Below are 15,983 nucleotides of genomic sequence, written 5' to 3' on the forward strand. Positions count from 1 at the left end.
ACTGTTAGACCACTCAGCCTACGATTACTAACCATAAGAAAATTTGAATAAAGTGCTCTGGAAGCACTGAGATTATTGGGATCAAGAAAAAAATTTGTGGATGATACAGCTTTTCAGATGGGCTGACAATACAAGTATGTTTTCAATAGGCAGAAAAACCACCTGCAATGCAGATTTTGATTCTGAACTGGTTGAATTTGACATGCTGGCAGCATAGGCTGATGAGAATGTTTAGTCTAGTCTACAAGATTAATTCTCAGAGGACAGGTCGGGCAGGAGATACAACCTGAGAGTTATTTGTGTAGATTCAACTCTATTCAAGGGAAGGGTTGAGAGAGCCTGAAGAGAAGACCAAGGATGGAGCCCAGGCTGCGTGCCCAAGGAAGGCAACGAAAGAAGTGAAGAAGGAAAAGCAAGAACCAATTAGGAGGTGAGTTTCTAAAGAAGGGTTGGTGAGAGCTGGATAATTGTGTCAAATACTGCAGGAAAGGGGATGTGTGGGATCGGGGCTTGAGAAAAGGCCATTAGAAGATGAGGAAGAGGTAATTTAGAATTCAGGGTGAAGAGATGCATTATAGCCAAGATGTAGACCACACTTTCAAGAAGTTTGGTAATTGAGAGGTAGGGTGGCCAAAGGGTTGAGGAAAGGCATGAATTTAGGAAGAGATAACTGGGCATGAGGTCAGAGGAAGACATGGGTGAGGGAGGAGCTAATTGAGGAAGGTCCTTGAGGAGGTGGGAAGGAATGGGATTCAGAATTGCCATGGCTTGTATTTTTTACTTTCCCAAATAAGCTCTGGAAATTCTCGACTGCAGCCATATATGCAGGGAATGGTCAGCCAGCGTTAATCTGACATTTTCTAAATTTGTTAAAGGGAAAAAAAAGAAAGATTTTTAAATCAAATGGAGAGTACTTACTCCAGTTATCTTTACCAAATTGTCTTCATATGAATTACCTTATCTATTCTTCAAAAATAAGAGTTAACTAAAATGAGAAAAAATAAGGAAAATAAGAATACTGCTCCTGAAAGATTGTGAATGTTAGAAAAGTCTATAAAAATGCTAAGTCAGCATTAACAATCATCCCCAGCTACCTTTCTAAGAGGATACCGTTCGAAACTTCAGTGACTTAAGTTAATAATAGTAAAATAATAAGTATCTTGCTAAATATGGCATGGGTTGTTTCAGGCTCAATTTAATTTCTGATTACTCTGCAGATGCTCACTTGAAAAAATCAGAATGCTATTATTGATAATGATATTCTGTCCTGTGATAAAGTGTTACCTTAGACAAAAGTAAACTGAATTACCATGCAGCTGCCAGCAGAGAGCAGCTTAATCTCTGCTCTCAGCAGCATTGCCCGCAGCATAATACCCAAACTCCTGAGCTTGGAATTCAGGGATCTTTGTAGTGAAATCACAACCTAAATTTCTGATTGGGCTCCTGCTTTTCCTCTCCATTCATACCATCTCCATTGGCACACCTCCATGGCTCTGCTGACGTCCTGTGTAGTCCAGAGCACTCCTTACCCGAGCCCCAATCCCCTGCCCTGGTCACAAAGCCACAATGCAGCTCTAGCATAGTAGACAGTGCCCCAGTCCTGGAGTCAGGAGGACTGCACTGCCATTGTCCAACTTTAAGGGCCTGGCCCAAGGTTATCCCCAAGGTCACTGAAGCTCTCATCTTAGGTTGATTTTCTGAAAAATAGGGTAATCATAATAATTCACCCCAGAGAGTTATGATAAAGATTAAGTAAGGCATGGAAACAGTTACAAAATGTACATTTTCTAAAACCACAAACTGCTTTGCAGGTGTGCTTCAAAACCTACCCTTCTTTTTCACCTTCAAGACCATTTTCTTGAAAAAAGGGGCCAAATCTTGTCCATGTGTTTAGTCAAAGCACTGATAAGAGTATCTGGTATGTAATAAAGCTCAATATATGCTGAGTGGATTCATCAGAGAAAGTGAACTTTTAGGGGAAACAAGAGGAAAGGAGGCTCTCATGAGAGTAGACAGCTGACTTCTCCAGATTCTTACCCCTTCTGTCTCCCCTTCCTCCTCGTATTTCTCTTTCCTCTTTTTGCCTTGTCTCTCTGACCTCTTTCTCTCCTCCACTAAGAGAATAATAAAAGAAGGCTGACTTCTTCTCACCACTGTCTCCCTTCCTCAGAGAGGTCTTCTCTGGTGCCACCTATGGCTCTCTTTTTTATAAGCTCAGTGCCCAGCACAATGCCCAGCACGCAGAAGGCACAACCCAAACACGTAAACCAATGAGTCCAGTGCCAACACACGTGAGGCCGTGCCTTTCTCTGGTAACCTGGCAGGCATCTTTCTCTGCAGAGACTCGGCCTCAGAACCTCCCTAACTGAGCATTCCAGGCAGTCACTGCTATCCAGCAGAAATAACATGGAAATAAAACCAATTTCCCATCTCTGGGACAGCAACTGTTGATTTAATTGCAGTAATTGTCACTAAGGGTTGAATGTCCAAGAGGTTTAAGGAAGGCAAGGGATGCAGAAAGGACATTAACATCTGTATTTCAGAAGAAATGTTTCTTATTTTCCATTTAGTAGAAATAAAAGATGGGAAATAGCATGTACTCTGTGGTAAGCACATCATTATTCTACATAAGCTTCATAATCCCAGGATGTAAAATCCAATTTTAGAGATGAAGAATGGAGATTGAGGTTAACTACCTGAGCCAATCAAAAACCACCAGCAAATGATGCAATGGGCATTTGACTCAAATCTGTTTAGTCCTAAGCAATTGCTGGTTACAGATAAAAACTAGTCAAGAGACAAAGTTGAAAAGGAGGCTCCTTATCAGGTGTCACAAACAGTGACATGGTCTGCCCTTTCTTGGAGACACCACCCTATCCTTGTTTGGCGTAGCTCCATCAGAGACACTAATCCATCTGTTTGCTTCTCTAGCCATCTGGCATTACCGAGGGGACATGTTCTTTCTGCCATTTTACTACAAATGACTGTGTGGTGGAGTCGCAGGAACTAAGAATCACAGACTGATCACAAGACAGGTACTTTAGAAGCTGTGAGAAGCCCAAGCGGTATGGAATCTTTGTCTAATGTATAACCATCTTGCAGACATAGGCATAAAGCCAATATGAAGGCTTAAAAGGTACCCAGTGGGCAAGGATCAAGAATGCCTTTCTATTCAATGCTAAAAGTGTCACTGATTCCTTTACCACCCCTAGGAAAGGCCCACCCAGCCAGCTGGTTTAGACCTAATGTTGGGGCTGACAGATATTAGTTCAGAGAATGAATGTGTGTCTGACATTCCATGGGTAACTGTCCAACTGTTCTGAAGCCTCTTCTCTCCTGCCACCTCCACAGAAGCTGGAAATGCAGATACCCCTTGGCCTAACCTCCCTTTCATGAGTGACCTTGTGATCTAGTACTAGCCATTGAGACATAAAAGGAAGTGTGTAGGACTCTGGACAGATTTCCTTTCCTGATGAAAGGGAAGAGGGGCTTCTACATATGGACTCTTTCCACTCCTTTCCACTTTGTACAAGGGCATGAGGTCTGGGGCTACAGTAGCCATTTGTGACCATGAAGCAACAAGCCTGAAGATGAAACACAACATACAAAAGATGGCAAGGCATTAAGATAAAATCCTACTGACCAACCGTGATGGGGAGGCAGGGCCATGTGCCCATATTAGGCCCTATACTTGGTACTGGTAGGGTCAGAGTGAAGAAGACAGAGACTCTGTTTTCTTGAATTCTTACTTCTCAGGAGGATTTGAGCATGGTCCAATACTGAACCATCAGAGATGCTGAAATGCTGAGCACAAAGCACTGAAACACGCAACTACTTCCTATATGTGAGATGTTTAACACATCACAGAGTCTGGGACCTTGGCTTGGTCTAACCCAGGGTCTAGAAACACAACCAAGAAGTTGAGGCTTTCTCTAGAGGTACTAGATTTATGCAGAGGCAGGAACAAGAGCAATGTCATCGTCAAATACCATATAAACCCCGAATACTGTAGAAACTGCAAATACCCCTGAATACAGTGTTGTATACGTTCCTTTGCAAGTAGGGGTCAAACTCATGCAGCAGTTGGGTTCTCCTGGCCCTGTCAGCAGCAGGGGAAACAGAAGCAAACTTGCTTACCGTAACTTAAAAATCAGTGTCAGCATGGGCCTGGGGTATTCTAATATGCTGTTCTGCTACTGAGCAAAAGTCTGCCTGAAAAATATTGACTGGAAGAGAAAAGTATCTGTTATGGTACTAGAGTAAAAAGGAAACATGAAAGAAGTAGGACATTGACTTTTGGCTCAGTGAACACCATCTATGGCTACTGAAGGATCAGAAAGCTTTTTTTATACTCCCAACTATTTTGTTTATCTTCTGTATCTTTTTAAAGTTATTTTGTAATTTTTTTTAAAAAAGCTTTACTTTCTTTTCTAATTACAAAAGTATACATGCAGTGTCCCCTCAGGGATTGGCCTCACTCATAGACAGTGGAGAGCAACGTGATCCAGATGAGGTGATGAGTAGGAATAATATTCTGGTGGCAGCATAAAGGTTGGCTTAGAGCAGTCCAGTCCAGGTAGTTCAAGAAGAGAGGAATTTATCACAGGAAATATGCTACAAGGGCTATAGAAACTAAAGGGGAGTTACGTAAAGAAGATCCCAGACACCAGAAAGCTGCCACACACCTGTACAGTGCCCACATGCCTGCACTCACTGCTAAGCAGCTGGAGACACCTGGAGGCACCAGTTCCCACTCCTGCCGCCGCTGGAGCCACCCAAACTGCTGGGATGCAGTCAACTGTGGTGGCCTGAAACTGCGAACAGAATGGCTTTGCCAGCTAATCTCCCACCAGTGTCTCCAACCAGCTGACAAGTGTGTTTGAGGAATGTGGTTTCTAGGCCTCCTCCCCCTGCCTCACAGAGAAAAGCACGGAAGGGCACGGATGGATCTGAATGCCAAATCTTGCAAAAGAGGGGACCCAGGAGAGTGTTAAAAGCCAGGATATGGTTCTCCCTGGAGGAAGGAGGCTGTTGTTGTACTGTGTCCTCTCCAAGGCAGCATAGCATAGTGATTCAGCGCATAAACTTTGTGTCCTCATATGCAAAGTGGGAAATAACACCTACCTCAAAGGATTGTTATGAAGGTTAAATAGGTTACTGTAGGTAAAGTATTTAGGACAGTGCCTGGAGTATAGTTCCATTCAATAAAGGATAGCTATTGTCATGTTACTCTCACTCTGATTTCAATTTTGCCATCTGTAAAGAAAACTTAAGAAAGGGGGGGGGGGGGTTAAATCATCTTCGCTGCTCTCTAACCAACCAGAGGAAAGGGGAACTAATAGTTACACTCAATCTGATCCTGATGCAGGGCTGGAGTTTGGAGACGCAGAGGAAAATAATATCCCTGCCTTCAAAGAGATCACTGTTTGATGAGAAGGCAGAAGAAAATCACTGATTCAAGGTAAAATGTGCACAGTGGTAGAATGTATACAGGGAAAGGTCTAGAAGAGTACAGAGATGGGTATTGTAGCATAATGGAAAGATTTATACAGACTCCACTTTAAACCCAAAATTATTCCCTTGTGACCCTGGGCAATTCACTTAGTCATCCCTGCCTCAGTTTCCTTGTCTGTAAAAGTGGAGATAATGAAAGAACTTCCCTCACTAAGCCATTGTGAACATTAAGGGAGCTGTACATACAGCTGTAGTACCTAGCACACAAATGGCGTTCAAAAATGATCATTATGATGATTCCCACGGTCCACGAGAAGTGTACAAGGGTTCAGGCACAAGTCCTGAACTAAAGAAATGGAAATGGAAGGAGGAAAGGACGGCTAAAGAGGGACTCATCCTTATAGGATCGCTTAATTATTGTGTATAAAGTTAGAGAAACTGGCGAGGCACCCAACCCAGGTGGCGCGCTGGCGCTCTGCCTCGGCGTCCTCGTTGCCCGTGGCAACCGGCAGTCCCTACCTCTGGCCTGGTAGGCGCTGCGCAGAGGGGCAGCAAGATGGCTGTGAGCTCCTGGTCCCCAGAGCTGGGGTTCGGCAGCGAGAAGGCGCTGCAGGCGGCCGCTGTCTCCACCGGCCCCTCCCTGGAATTATGCACCTTCCCCTCCACCCTGGGCTCCTCGGTCGCGGCTGCCGCCCTGGAGCAGCTCTTCGTTGTCGGTGAGAGGCCCGTGGGCTCCCAGAGGGACGTCATCTCGGAGGTGGCGCCTAGGCGGCATTAAGAGGGAAGCTTCGTGGGGACCCTCCTCCCAGAACTCAGGGCATCCCTGGTAGGGCAGAACCTTCTCCAGCTCCTTGGGGAAGAGGGCGGGGCGAAGGAGTGAGATCCAGGGCTCAGCTCTGCTACTTGGCCCAACTCACACTAGTAGCTGGTGACAAATTGCGGACAAATCCCTGGACTCCCAGGCCACTGCTATTTGCCTGTGATTGGAGTGCCCACCTGCAGTTAGATTATGTATTTAATTTCATCTTGTCCCTTCTTGCCTTTTCTTTGCAAGTTAATTTCCTCCAACACTTTGGCATGGCAAACTGGAGGATTTAACAGGTAAATAAGAAGGGAAGAAACTCCTGTTGCATTAGGCAAGGAATTGTGCATTAGGCACAAATACTGTTTCTGCTAATAATTTCTTGACGCTCAGAAAGTTTGTCATAGGAAAAAAATTCATTATGCTTTCTTGCCCTGAGTGTGTGTTATAAAGTATGTAGCTCTCCAGCCCATTTGCAAGTGGGAATACGCATGTGCTTATTCATTCCATAGAAAAAAGGAAAAGAGACAGCAGGCAATACCTGTCCCTCCCTAACACACACTTGCTTGGAAACTCAGTAACTGATTTTTCACTTGGTTTGAGAGCTTAGTTCATTAAGAGAATCCAAGTTTTCAGGAACTGAGGGCAGAAATTGCTATTTACTCTTCTGAGAGTTGAGGATGGCCACTCAGGGCATGGACTCTGGAGTCACACCACTTGTGTCTGAATCCAGACTCTATAAGTGATGGGCTCTGTGACCTTGCGCACATGACATGACCTCAGAAGTCTTAGATTTCTCACCTCTGAGATGGGAATCATCATGAAGTTATAAGAATCAACTTAGATTATACATACATGTGAAACATTAAACACATCAAACTCATCCCACACATGTGGATACAGTCCTGGAATCCATTTAGACAGAATCTGCATAATGGAATGGTGACAGAGCCAAGGTGAGTAGAGCTTCCTCTGATGTCTCTCCTCTTCCTTTTATATTTTCTTTTTCCTTCCTTCTTCCCATTCTGCATGTATCTTGTCTTCCTTTGCCAACATTTTCCAAGCCTCTTTTCCCATGTGATTTCAACTTACAGTGTGTGAGAGAAAAGGCACTATCTTTCATATGTCAATGAATGAAAAGGGTTAGAAACTCTATCTACCTCACACCTACCAGTTTTACAAATATTTACTCTCATCCCATGATTAAAATATTGGCATGGAAGTGAAAATGACATAATGGATTTTTTAAGAATTAAATAAGTGTTGTTTTGTAAAATATTACATTTAGGATATATGTATACAAATTTATATATATATGAAGACATTCTTAAACCTACACTATGGGTGTGTTATATTTATCCCTTTTATAAATATATATGGAATTTTTTTGTCTTATCCTATACAGATTCCTTCTTTCTACCATGAGTGATACAAAAATAGAATCTTAAGAGGAGTTTGTCCTCAAGAAACATAAAGTATATACCTTAATTAGTGCACTGTAAAATAAGAAATAACAAGTACAAAAGAGATTCATATGATGTACTATAGAAATTCAAAGATAGAAGATGTAATTTTCAGCTGAATAAGCATTTGAGTTGGATCTTAAAGGGTTAAACAGGATTTTGGATAGATAAATAAGAGATCTTAATTTTCTAATTTTTTTTTAGAACAATCACTGCAAAGTGACTACTTTAAATGCAATGAAGAAGCTAAGACCTTTCTTAAGGATGTTGCTATCGCTGTTAAGAAATTGGTATTGTATTATCTATAAGAGCTACTTTTTCAATCTTTCACTTATTGCTTCATCAAACTTTAGTTTAGCACCAGCTCTGTTCAACGCACTTCAATAGATGAATAGGGAAAATATTTGCCCTGAATGAAAATTTCTCTCAGTTTCCTAAGCATTTGCACGAGTATGGATCAGTAGTGAATTGCTGCCCGATTTCCCATGCAGAGCACTGAATTCAGGACCTGTGCTATGGATGAGGGCAAGACAGCTCAAGAGAAGAGACCCTGCTGATAACAGAGCTCAGTTAAGGGGTGGGCTGCATGGGCAAATGCTTCTGACATCAGTATGTGAGCATTGCTTAAAACCAGCAAACAACCTCTGGGATAAACTGCATGCACAGTGCCAATTTTCTCAGGTCTCTATAAGCAATTCCTCACAAAACTGGTTAAAGATTATTTGGCACCTACTCCACCAACAAAGACAGTGCTTTTCAATGAAAAGAAACAGGTTCTCTCTCAGTTATACTAACTTGGCCCCATCAAAGAAATATTTAAAGAATTTCCTTTTGAAGTGTCACAAAAGTGTCTCTGTTTGGCCCTGGTCCTGAGAATGGCAGTGTCTCCTCATTTGATTTAAAAATATTGAATAAGAATCTACTACCTATCAAATATCTAAAAATGTAGAAATATGGCTATAAAATTAATGAGCTTGAGTCTACAGACTGCTGAGAAAAGTTAATCTTATTACTTTATAATTATATTTTTATGTAATTATATATAGTTCTGTAGGTATACTACAGAATTATAGTTTATAATCCCAGTTAAGTACATATATGTAAACACTGAGAGTTTGTGTGTGTTGTACTGCACTGTGGTCCTGTGGAAACCCTTTCCTCTGTTTCGTTCTTTTAGTTATGTCTTTCTCCAGGATTTGAAGTGTTCAAAATAATTATTGTGACTTATTAAAGTATCTAGTATGTCTCCATTTAATATCTGAGCTTTGAAATCTCTTAGAGATAAATCCTCCCTTTTTTTTTTTTTTTTTTTTTGTGGTACGCGGGCCTCTCACTGTTGTGGCCTCTCCCTTTGCGGAGCACAGGCTGCGGACGCGCAGGCTCAGCGGCCATGGCTCACGGGCCCAGCCGCTCCACGGCATGTGGGATCTTCCCGGACCGGGGCACGAACCCGTGTCCCCTGCCATTGGCAGGTGGATTCTCAACCACTGCGCCACCAGGGAAGCCCAATCCTCCCATTTTTTAAAGTAACACATTTTCACTATTATAGAAGCATTGCATGTTTATTCTGGAAAATTTAGAAAAAAATAGACAAGCAAAAGGAAGAATGTAAAAACCAACATAATCCTACCCTAAAACAATCACGATTGACTCTTTGTTGAATGTCTTGACTACTTTCAGGATATAGATGATTCCTGTATTGAATTTTATTTTTTACAGAAAAGTGGTCTTCCTAAATATACAATTATGCAACCTGCTTTTTTATTATTCATAAAATATAATGGCATTTTCTCAGGTCATAAAGTAACTATAGCCATTATGACTATTTATTTAAGAGGTGATTTATCTGTTCTTTCCACTAGCAGATTTTTGAATGTTTTTTCCTTTTTGAAACTAGCCCCATATATATATATATATATATATATATATATATATATATATCTCCAAACAAATAGGCAGGGAGATATTTTTAGGTAGGTGTAAGAAAACCACTGTTCCTTTTCTACCTAAGCATACTTTTATAGGCATTTTCCATTTTTTTAATTAAGTAGCTTCCTTTCCTTCTCTCTTTTTTTTTTTTTTTTCTTTTTGGCCTCTTGGCATGTGGGATCTTAGTTCCCTGACCGGGGATCAAACCCCCACCCCCTGCAGTGGAAGCACAGTATCTTAACCACTGGATCACCAGGAAAGTCCCAAGAAGCTTCCTTTCTCAATGTCACCCTTTTGTTGGAGTCTTTCCTTTTAAATTTATTGAAACTGCATACAAGGGACACACACACATAGTGAAAGATAATTTCTGAGTAGAAGAAAATCAGCAGAAATTAAAAGATAAATTAACAATGACACATTAAAAACTCATTGAAGAACAGTTATTTTTCCTACTTGCTATTCCAAATAAAAATAATGGCAAAAGGTACTTACTGAAAAGCAAATTTTGATCTCTGAAAACATTTACAGAGCCTTGTTTAGGAAATCTATCTTATTATTTTAATGTCTTAACTTTTTAACTATGTAATTTACATTTTCAGGAAGAAATGAGAAAATCCACAATTGATCTTCTGGAAATTGAAAGCATGGAACTCAGCAGACTATATTTTGTACGGGAAACTCTTCCCACTAGTGTTAGCAGAGAATTGGGAGGTACTGTGAGGTTATCAACTGTAGAAATTTAGTTTATCTTATAAGAAAATAGAGCCTAGTACTTGTAACAAGATGAGTTTAATAGTTATTTCATATCAGAAAATAGCCAGAAAGAGTATACAACACAAATATAGTGAGATCCATAAGTTTCCCTTACTTTTTAAGTGGAAATAATATATATGACTTGAATTTATATAATTATTGTAAATAGACTAAAGACAATATTTGTCCTTTTGTGACTGGCTTATTTCACCTGGCATGTCTTTGGGGTTAATCCATGTTGTAGCATGTGCCAGAATTTCCTTTCCTTTTAAGGCTGAACAATATTCCATTGTATGTATATACCATGTTTTGTTTATCCATTCATCCATCAATGGACCCTTGCATTGTTTCCACCTTTTGGCTGTTGTAAATAATGCTGTTACAAAATAATAATAATAACAATGAAATAATAATGCTATTACAAATATGGGTGTGGAAATATCTATTCAAGGCTCTGCTTCCAATTCTTTTTTTTTTTTTTTTTTTTGTGGTACACGGGCCTCTCACTGTTGTGGCCTCTCCCTTTGCGGAGCGCAGGCTCTGGATGCACAAGCTCAGTGGCCACGGCTCACGGGCCTAGCCGCTCCACAGTATGTGGGATCTTCCCAGACCGGGGCACGAACCTGTGTCCCCTGCATCGGCAGGCGGATTCTCAACCACTGCGCCACCAGGGAAGCCCTGCTTCCAATTCTTTTGGGTATAAATGCAGAAGGGAATTGCTGGATTGTATGGTAACATAGTAATTTTATGTTTAATTTTTTGAGAAGCTCCCATACTGTTTTCCACAGTGGCTGCACCATTTTACCATCCCTTGCACAGTGCACAAGCATTCCAATTTCTCTACATTCTTGTCAGCACTTCCTATTTTCTGTTTTTGTTTTGTTTTAAATAACAGCCATCCTAATGGATAAGAATTGGTATCTCATTGTGGTTTGCACTTCCCTAATAATTAGTGATGTTGAGCATTTTTCATGTGCTTATTGGCCATTGGTATATCTTCTCTGGAGGAATGTCTGTTCAGACCCTTTGCCCATCTTTTAATCAGGTTGTTTGTTTCATTGTGGGAATTCTTTATATATTCTGGATGTTAACCCCTTATCAGATATATGATTTGCAGGTATTTTTTCCCATTCCATGGGTTACCTTATCACTCTTGTTAATAATGACTTTGTTGCACAGTTTTTAATTTTGACATAGTCCAGTTTATCTGTATTTTCATTTGTTGTTTGTGCTTTTTGTGTCATATCCAAGAAATCGTGGCTAAATCCAACATTATGAAGATTTCCCCTATGTTTTCTTCTAAGAGTTTTATAGTTTTAGCTCTGACATTTAGGTCTTTGATCCATTTTGAGTTAAATTTTGTATTTGGTATAAGGTCAGGCTCCAACTTTATTTTTCCAGCTGCCAGGAGTGTTGGCTGAGGCTCAAAGATCAGTTCCTCTACAGGAATTGCCCTAGACAAAAGAGAAAAGCTTCACTTCAGATTAGACTCCCTCCCCTACTGCTGCCTACATTCAGTGATTGGTCACCAAGAGAGTACAAAGTTCTGCCTCCCTCGCTCCATGTGGAATAACTCTGAAGTGTCATCACAGCTCCAAAGCTCATCATCATTTAAACGCTCCACCCTTGCGCAACCCTTATGTCCTCAGAGGAGATGTTCCTCAGAGCTTTACACACAAATTTTAAGATTTGTTTCCCAGGGAGCCCAACCTAAAACAGTTGTCTAAATTTTAAAAAAAAAGGTTTTTAAAGTAGATGTTCTCTTGCAGCTCCAAGTCTACATTCATTGTCTGCTCTGTCATAAGGGAGCTGGGGCACTGTAAATTTCCCCTTTTGCCAGCTGGCGCAATGTTAAGCTTTGTCAGTACAGAGCACTGAAGGGTTACTGGAGGAAAAAGGGGTTGTCTTCCTGTTCCAGTGTGCTCAGCTTGGCCGACTCTTGCAGTGCAGGTAGCTTCTGCCAGCGGCGTGCAACAGTCCTTGGTGCCCAGAAGCTCCCTCCAGTATCCCCTGAGTGGCTTCATGGTAGATTGCTACCAGTGAGGCACCTCCCTGTGAACAGGTACCCTGGCACCGTTTAGGTGGTTTTGCAGTGAGTTCTGAAGTACAGAAATTCCCTGTGGACCAGTCCCCCCAGTGCCCCCAGAAGCTATATTTCTAGTAAGTTCTGCCAGCGGAACATTTCATGAATTTCTTTGCCATCCAGTGAGCCACAGACCTCTTCAATGAGGTCTAGATCTCAGGTCTGGAGGTGCTGCTTCCTACAGTCCCTGTAGGGCTGCTCCTTGTGCCTAGTATTCCTAAAGTCTTTAGAGTTCTCTTTACTTTCTTAGTATTCATTCCCTCATTACTCTAATTCTCTGCTACAGTTAATAATTCTTTATATTAAAATTTCCCTATTCAATATAAGATTTCTATCTCCTGATTAGACCCTGAGTGACATAGTTAGTTATAAAACAATTTGGCAGGAAAAATACAACAAACTCCTACATGCAGATAAAAAATAAGACTTAATCTGTGCTCAAGGCAGAATTAAGAATGTTTTTGTTTTATTTTCTTTGGTTGCCCTTTTTTTTTTTACTGTCCAGATTGGGTTGCTTTTATAAGCAGGAAAAATATTTTAGAAGGAAAAAGAAATACCATGCTAGCTTGTAAGGTCCTTGATACACAATGAATACTTAGCCAAGTAAATTTAATTGGCCTTGTGTTTTAAAGCTTTTCAACTTGAAATATGGTCCTTGGGTCAGCAGCATCAGTATCACCTGGGAGCTTATTACAAAATGCAGAATATCTAGGTCCACCTCTGATCTACTATATCAAAATCTGTATTTCAACAATATCCCCAGGTGACACGTGCATATTCAAGACATAAAGTTTGAAAAGCCCTGCTACAATGAGCAATTTAACTTGTAGCCTACAAAAAAATAATCTAACTCAGGGGAGCTACCAGCCAGTTTCTAGGGAATTTGTTGCATAGAAATGGATGGCCCAGTATCCATTTCTAAACAGCAGTGTTCAAAAATTCATGCATTTTAATGTATCTATCAAGTGCTGAGGATCCTTTGAAGTCTTATGTGATTACACTGATTTGTTATTTATTAATGAGTAATTAGTTCTTTAACACACTGGGTTCCTTTGAAAGCACAGCCAGAAGCAATGGCTTTTGCACTATTATTTTATTGGGACATACAATCCAAAGAGGAGGAGGGTGGGATAAGGAACCAAAGCAGGGAGAAGGGAGAGCTAATATGGCGTGCAATATGATGTTGACTGCCGCTGACAGCAGCTAGTTGAGTATGAGAATATACCCTCAAGACAAAGTGTTACCTCTTCGCAGGAACACCTAGGCAGTGGCTCCTGTCTACCATTGGTCCAATGCTTGCCACACCTCCCAAACTTTCAGTTACACATGCATGGTGGGTGTGAGTGTCTAAAGAAGTCCCATGGTAGAGGTGACAAGGAAGTTCTAGACAGGTGAGAAGTGGATAGAACAGGCAGGAATCAGGTGCTATCAGACTACACCAGCCTGAAATTGTGCAGAGCTCACAGAAAGCTGGTCACCGACCATAGCAGCAGCTGAAATAAGAGAAATAATTGATAGGTAAGATTGAGAGGGTCCAAAGGGGTGATTAAGAGGTGTCTGATCCAGGAACATAATTAGAAGAATATTTCAAAGAAAGACATAATTTGTTTATTATTTGAAAAGTCAGTATCTACAATTGTGCAGTTTCTCAAATAACTGAGTAACATTTCTTCCACTTACTTTTAAGAATGTGTCAGTGATGCCCGAAGATTAAATCTTGTTGAGATAAATCAATTACACATGAAAATTACAAGGATAAATGATGAAATAGAGTTTCTGAAGAAGAAAATACTTGATCTGAAAAAAATTAATAAAGCTCTGGGGTAGGTTTTTTGGGGTGGTTTTTTTTTTAGTATTTGAGGGAGTCAGGGGCTGGGGCTAAAGTGGGAAATCTTTCCTAAGGGACTGTCCTCTGGTCCGAACTGGTTCAGGGCAAGTTAAGCAGTAGAGATCACTTATAGAAGATGACTGGGCTGATGAGGGGTGTGTGATGGCTGCAGAGAGCTGGGAAGAGAGCAGAAACTCTTCTACCACTGCAGCCAGGAGACCTGTAAAATTTCAGAGGGAATTCAGCTTCCCAGCAGCAACTACTGTGTGTCAATCACACAGTGCCTCGCACCCCACCTCCAAAGGTAGAGACACACAGTGGTTTTCATTTCATTTTTAGTAAAATTAAGTTTACAAATCTCAACCGCCAAAGCAAGAAATTTTGCTGGGTATTGTGTTGCAAATATAATATCAAACCAGATATATTGTAGCTAGCTTAGTTCCTTAAAGACATTCAGTTATAGTCTACTGGAGGGTTGAAAATGGGCTTGGTTCTAGATTTTACCTTCAATTAAATGAGAGCTGACACCTGTTAGTTTCTTTTCTTTATTCCTCAGCTGTGTTGTTAGCACTTGCCCCTCTGTGGGCCTCGTTTTCTCCATCTATGAAATGGAGATTACAAATCTTGACTTACCCAGCCCACTGAGGAAGAGATATTCTGATAGAAAAAAACACCCTGAAGAATAACTCAGTACTACAAGTAAATTCTCAAAAGTAATGTATAAATGTCAGACTTTCAGTTTGTTGGAGTAAGAAATACTCAAAGAGCCCTCATTATAGTGAAAAAATCTTCTTGGGATGCTAAAAGAATCAGAAGGTTGCTTGGTGCACAAGATATCAAAACATCAGGAATTAGGTGGGGACCTCAAGGCCCAGGGACAGGTTCTCAAAGTAGGCCCTCAGAACACCTATTCTGGGAGATGCTCCATGAAAAAGAAAGTTCATGATCACATAAGTTTGAGAAAGACTGCATACTCTAACTCCTCTTAGGGATTCACAGTACAGATTTGTGCATGGGGCATGCTAGCCGCAATCACCAGAGACCACTATCAAAACTAGACTATCAATTTCTAAACTAATAACAAGGAAGATAATATCCAGGCTGGAATACTCATATCAACTGACCAGCACCATCACACCCCTATAGACCAGTGATTCTTAAACTTGAGTGTACATCAGAATCACCTGGAATGCTTGTTAAATTACTGGGACCTCCACCCCAGATTTCTGATTTAGTAGGTCTGGGGAATGGGGGTAAGAATTTGAATTTCTAACAAGTTCCTAGATGCTGCTGGTCCTGACCACACTTTGAGAATCACTGCTCTAGAGAAATCTTTATGGAAAGTCAAATTACAAATGAACATAACATGGGTTGCCTGATGAGCTAGCATCATCAAGCTACAATCACTTATTGTATCCATTTTGCAAAGAAAGATGTATATCAAGGTGCCCACACTCTCTGACAAGTGATACTCTCCTGGACACTCCTCAAAAACTGGACACGGTCCTCAGAAACTGGGGAGGGGGATTTCCTTGGGTCCTACATTCCGTTTCTGAGAGGTCTCCCAACCCAGCATAATACACCTAGTCAGGTGTATTGATTTGATTTGTTTTGTTTTGCTTTGCTCCCTTAAGGCTACTCAATCCTTAGTTTGCTCCATTCTTAGAAGGC

The 15,983-nt window shown here is 40.9% G+C and overlaps 1 protein-coding gene across 1 annotated transcript in view; it reads left to right on the forward strand.

Moving 5' to 3' along the window:
* Positions 1 to 6,010: 6,010 nt before the first annotated feature.
* Positions 6,011 to 15,983, forward strand: part of CCDC175 (coiled-coil domain containing 175) — a 75,218-nt gene continuing 65,245 nt past the window's right edge. The window contains exons 1-4 of the mRNA XM_059059660.2: positions 6,011 to 6,170; positions 7,924 to 8,009; positions 10,248 to 10,359; positions 14,172 to 14,307. Coding sequence (XP_058915643.1) covers positions 6,011 to 6,170; positions 7,924 to 8,009; positions 10,248 to 10,359; positions 14,172 to 14,307 — 494 coding nt within the window. The remainder of the gene's footprint in view (positions 6,171 to 7,923; positions 8,010 to 10,247; positions 10,360 to 14,171; positions 14,308 to 15,983) is intronic.

The sequence above is a fragment of the Kogia breviceps genome, chromosome 3 (genome assembly GCF_026419965.1).
Source record: "Kogia breviceps isolate mKogBre1 chromosome 3, mKogBre1 haplotype 1, whole genome shotgun sequence".
NCBI lineage: Eukaryota > Metazoa > Chordata > Mammalia > Artiodactyla > Physeteridae > Kogia > Kogia breviceps.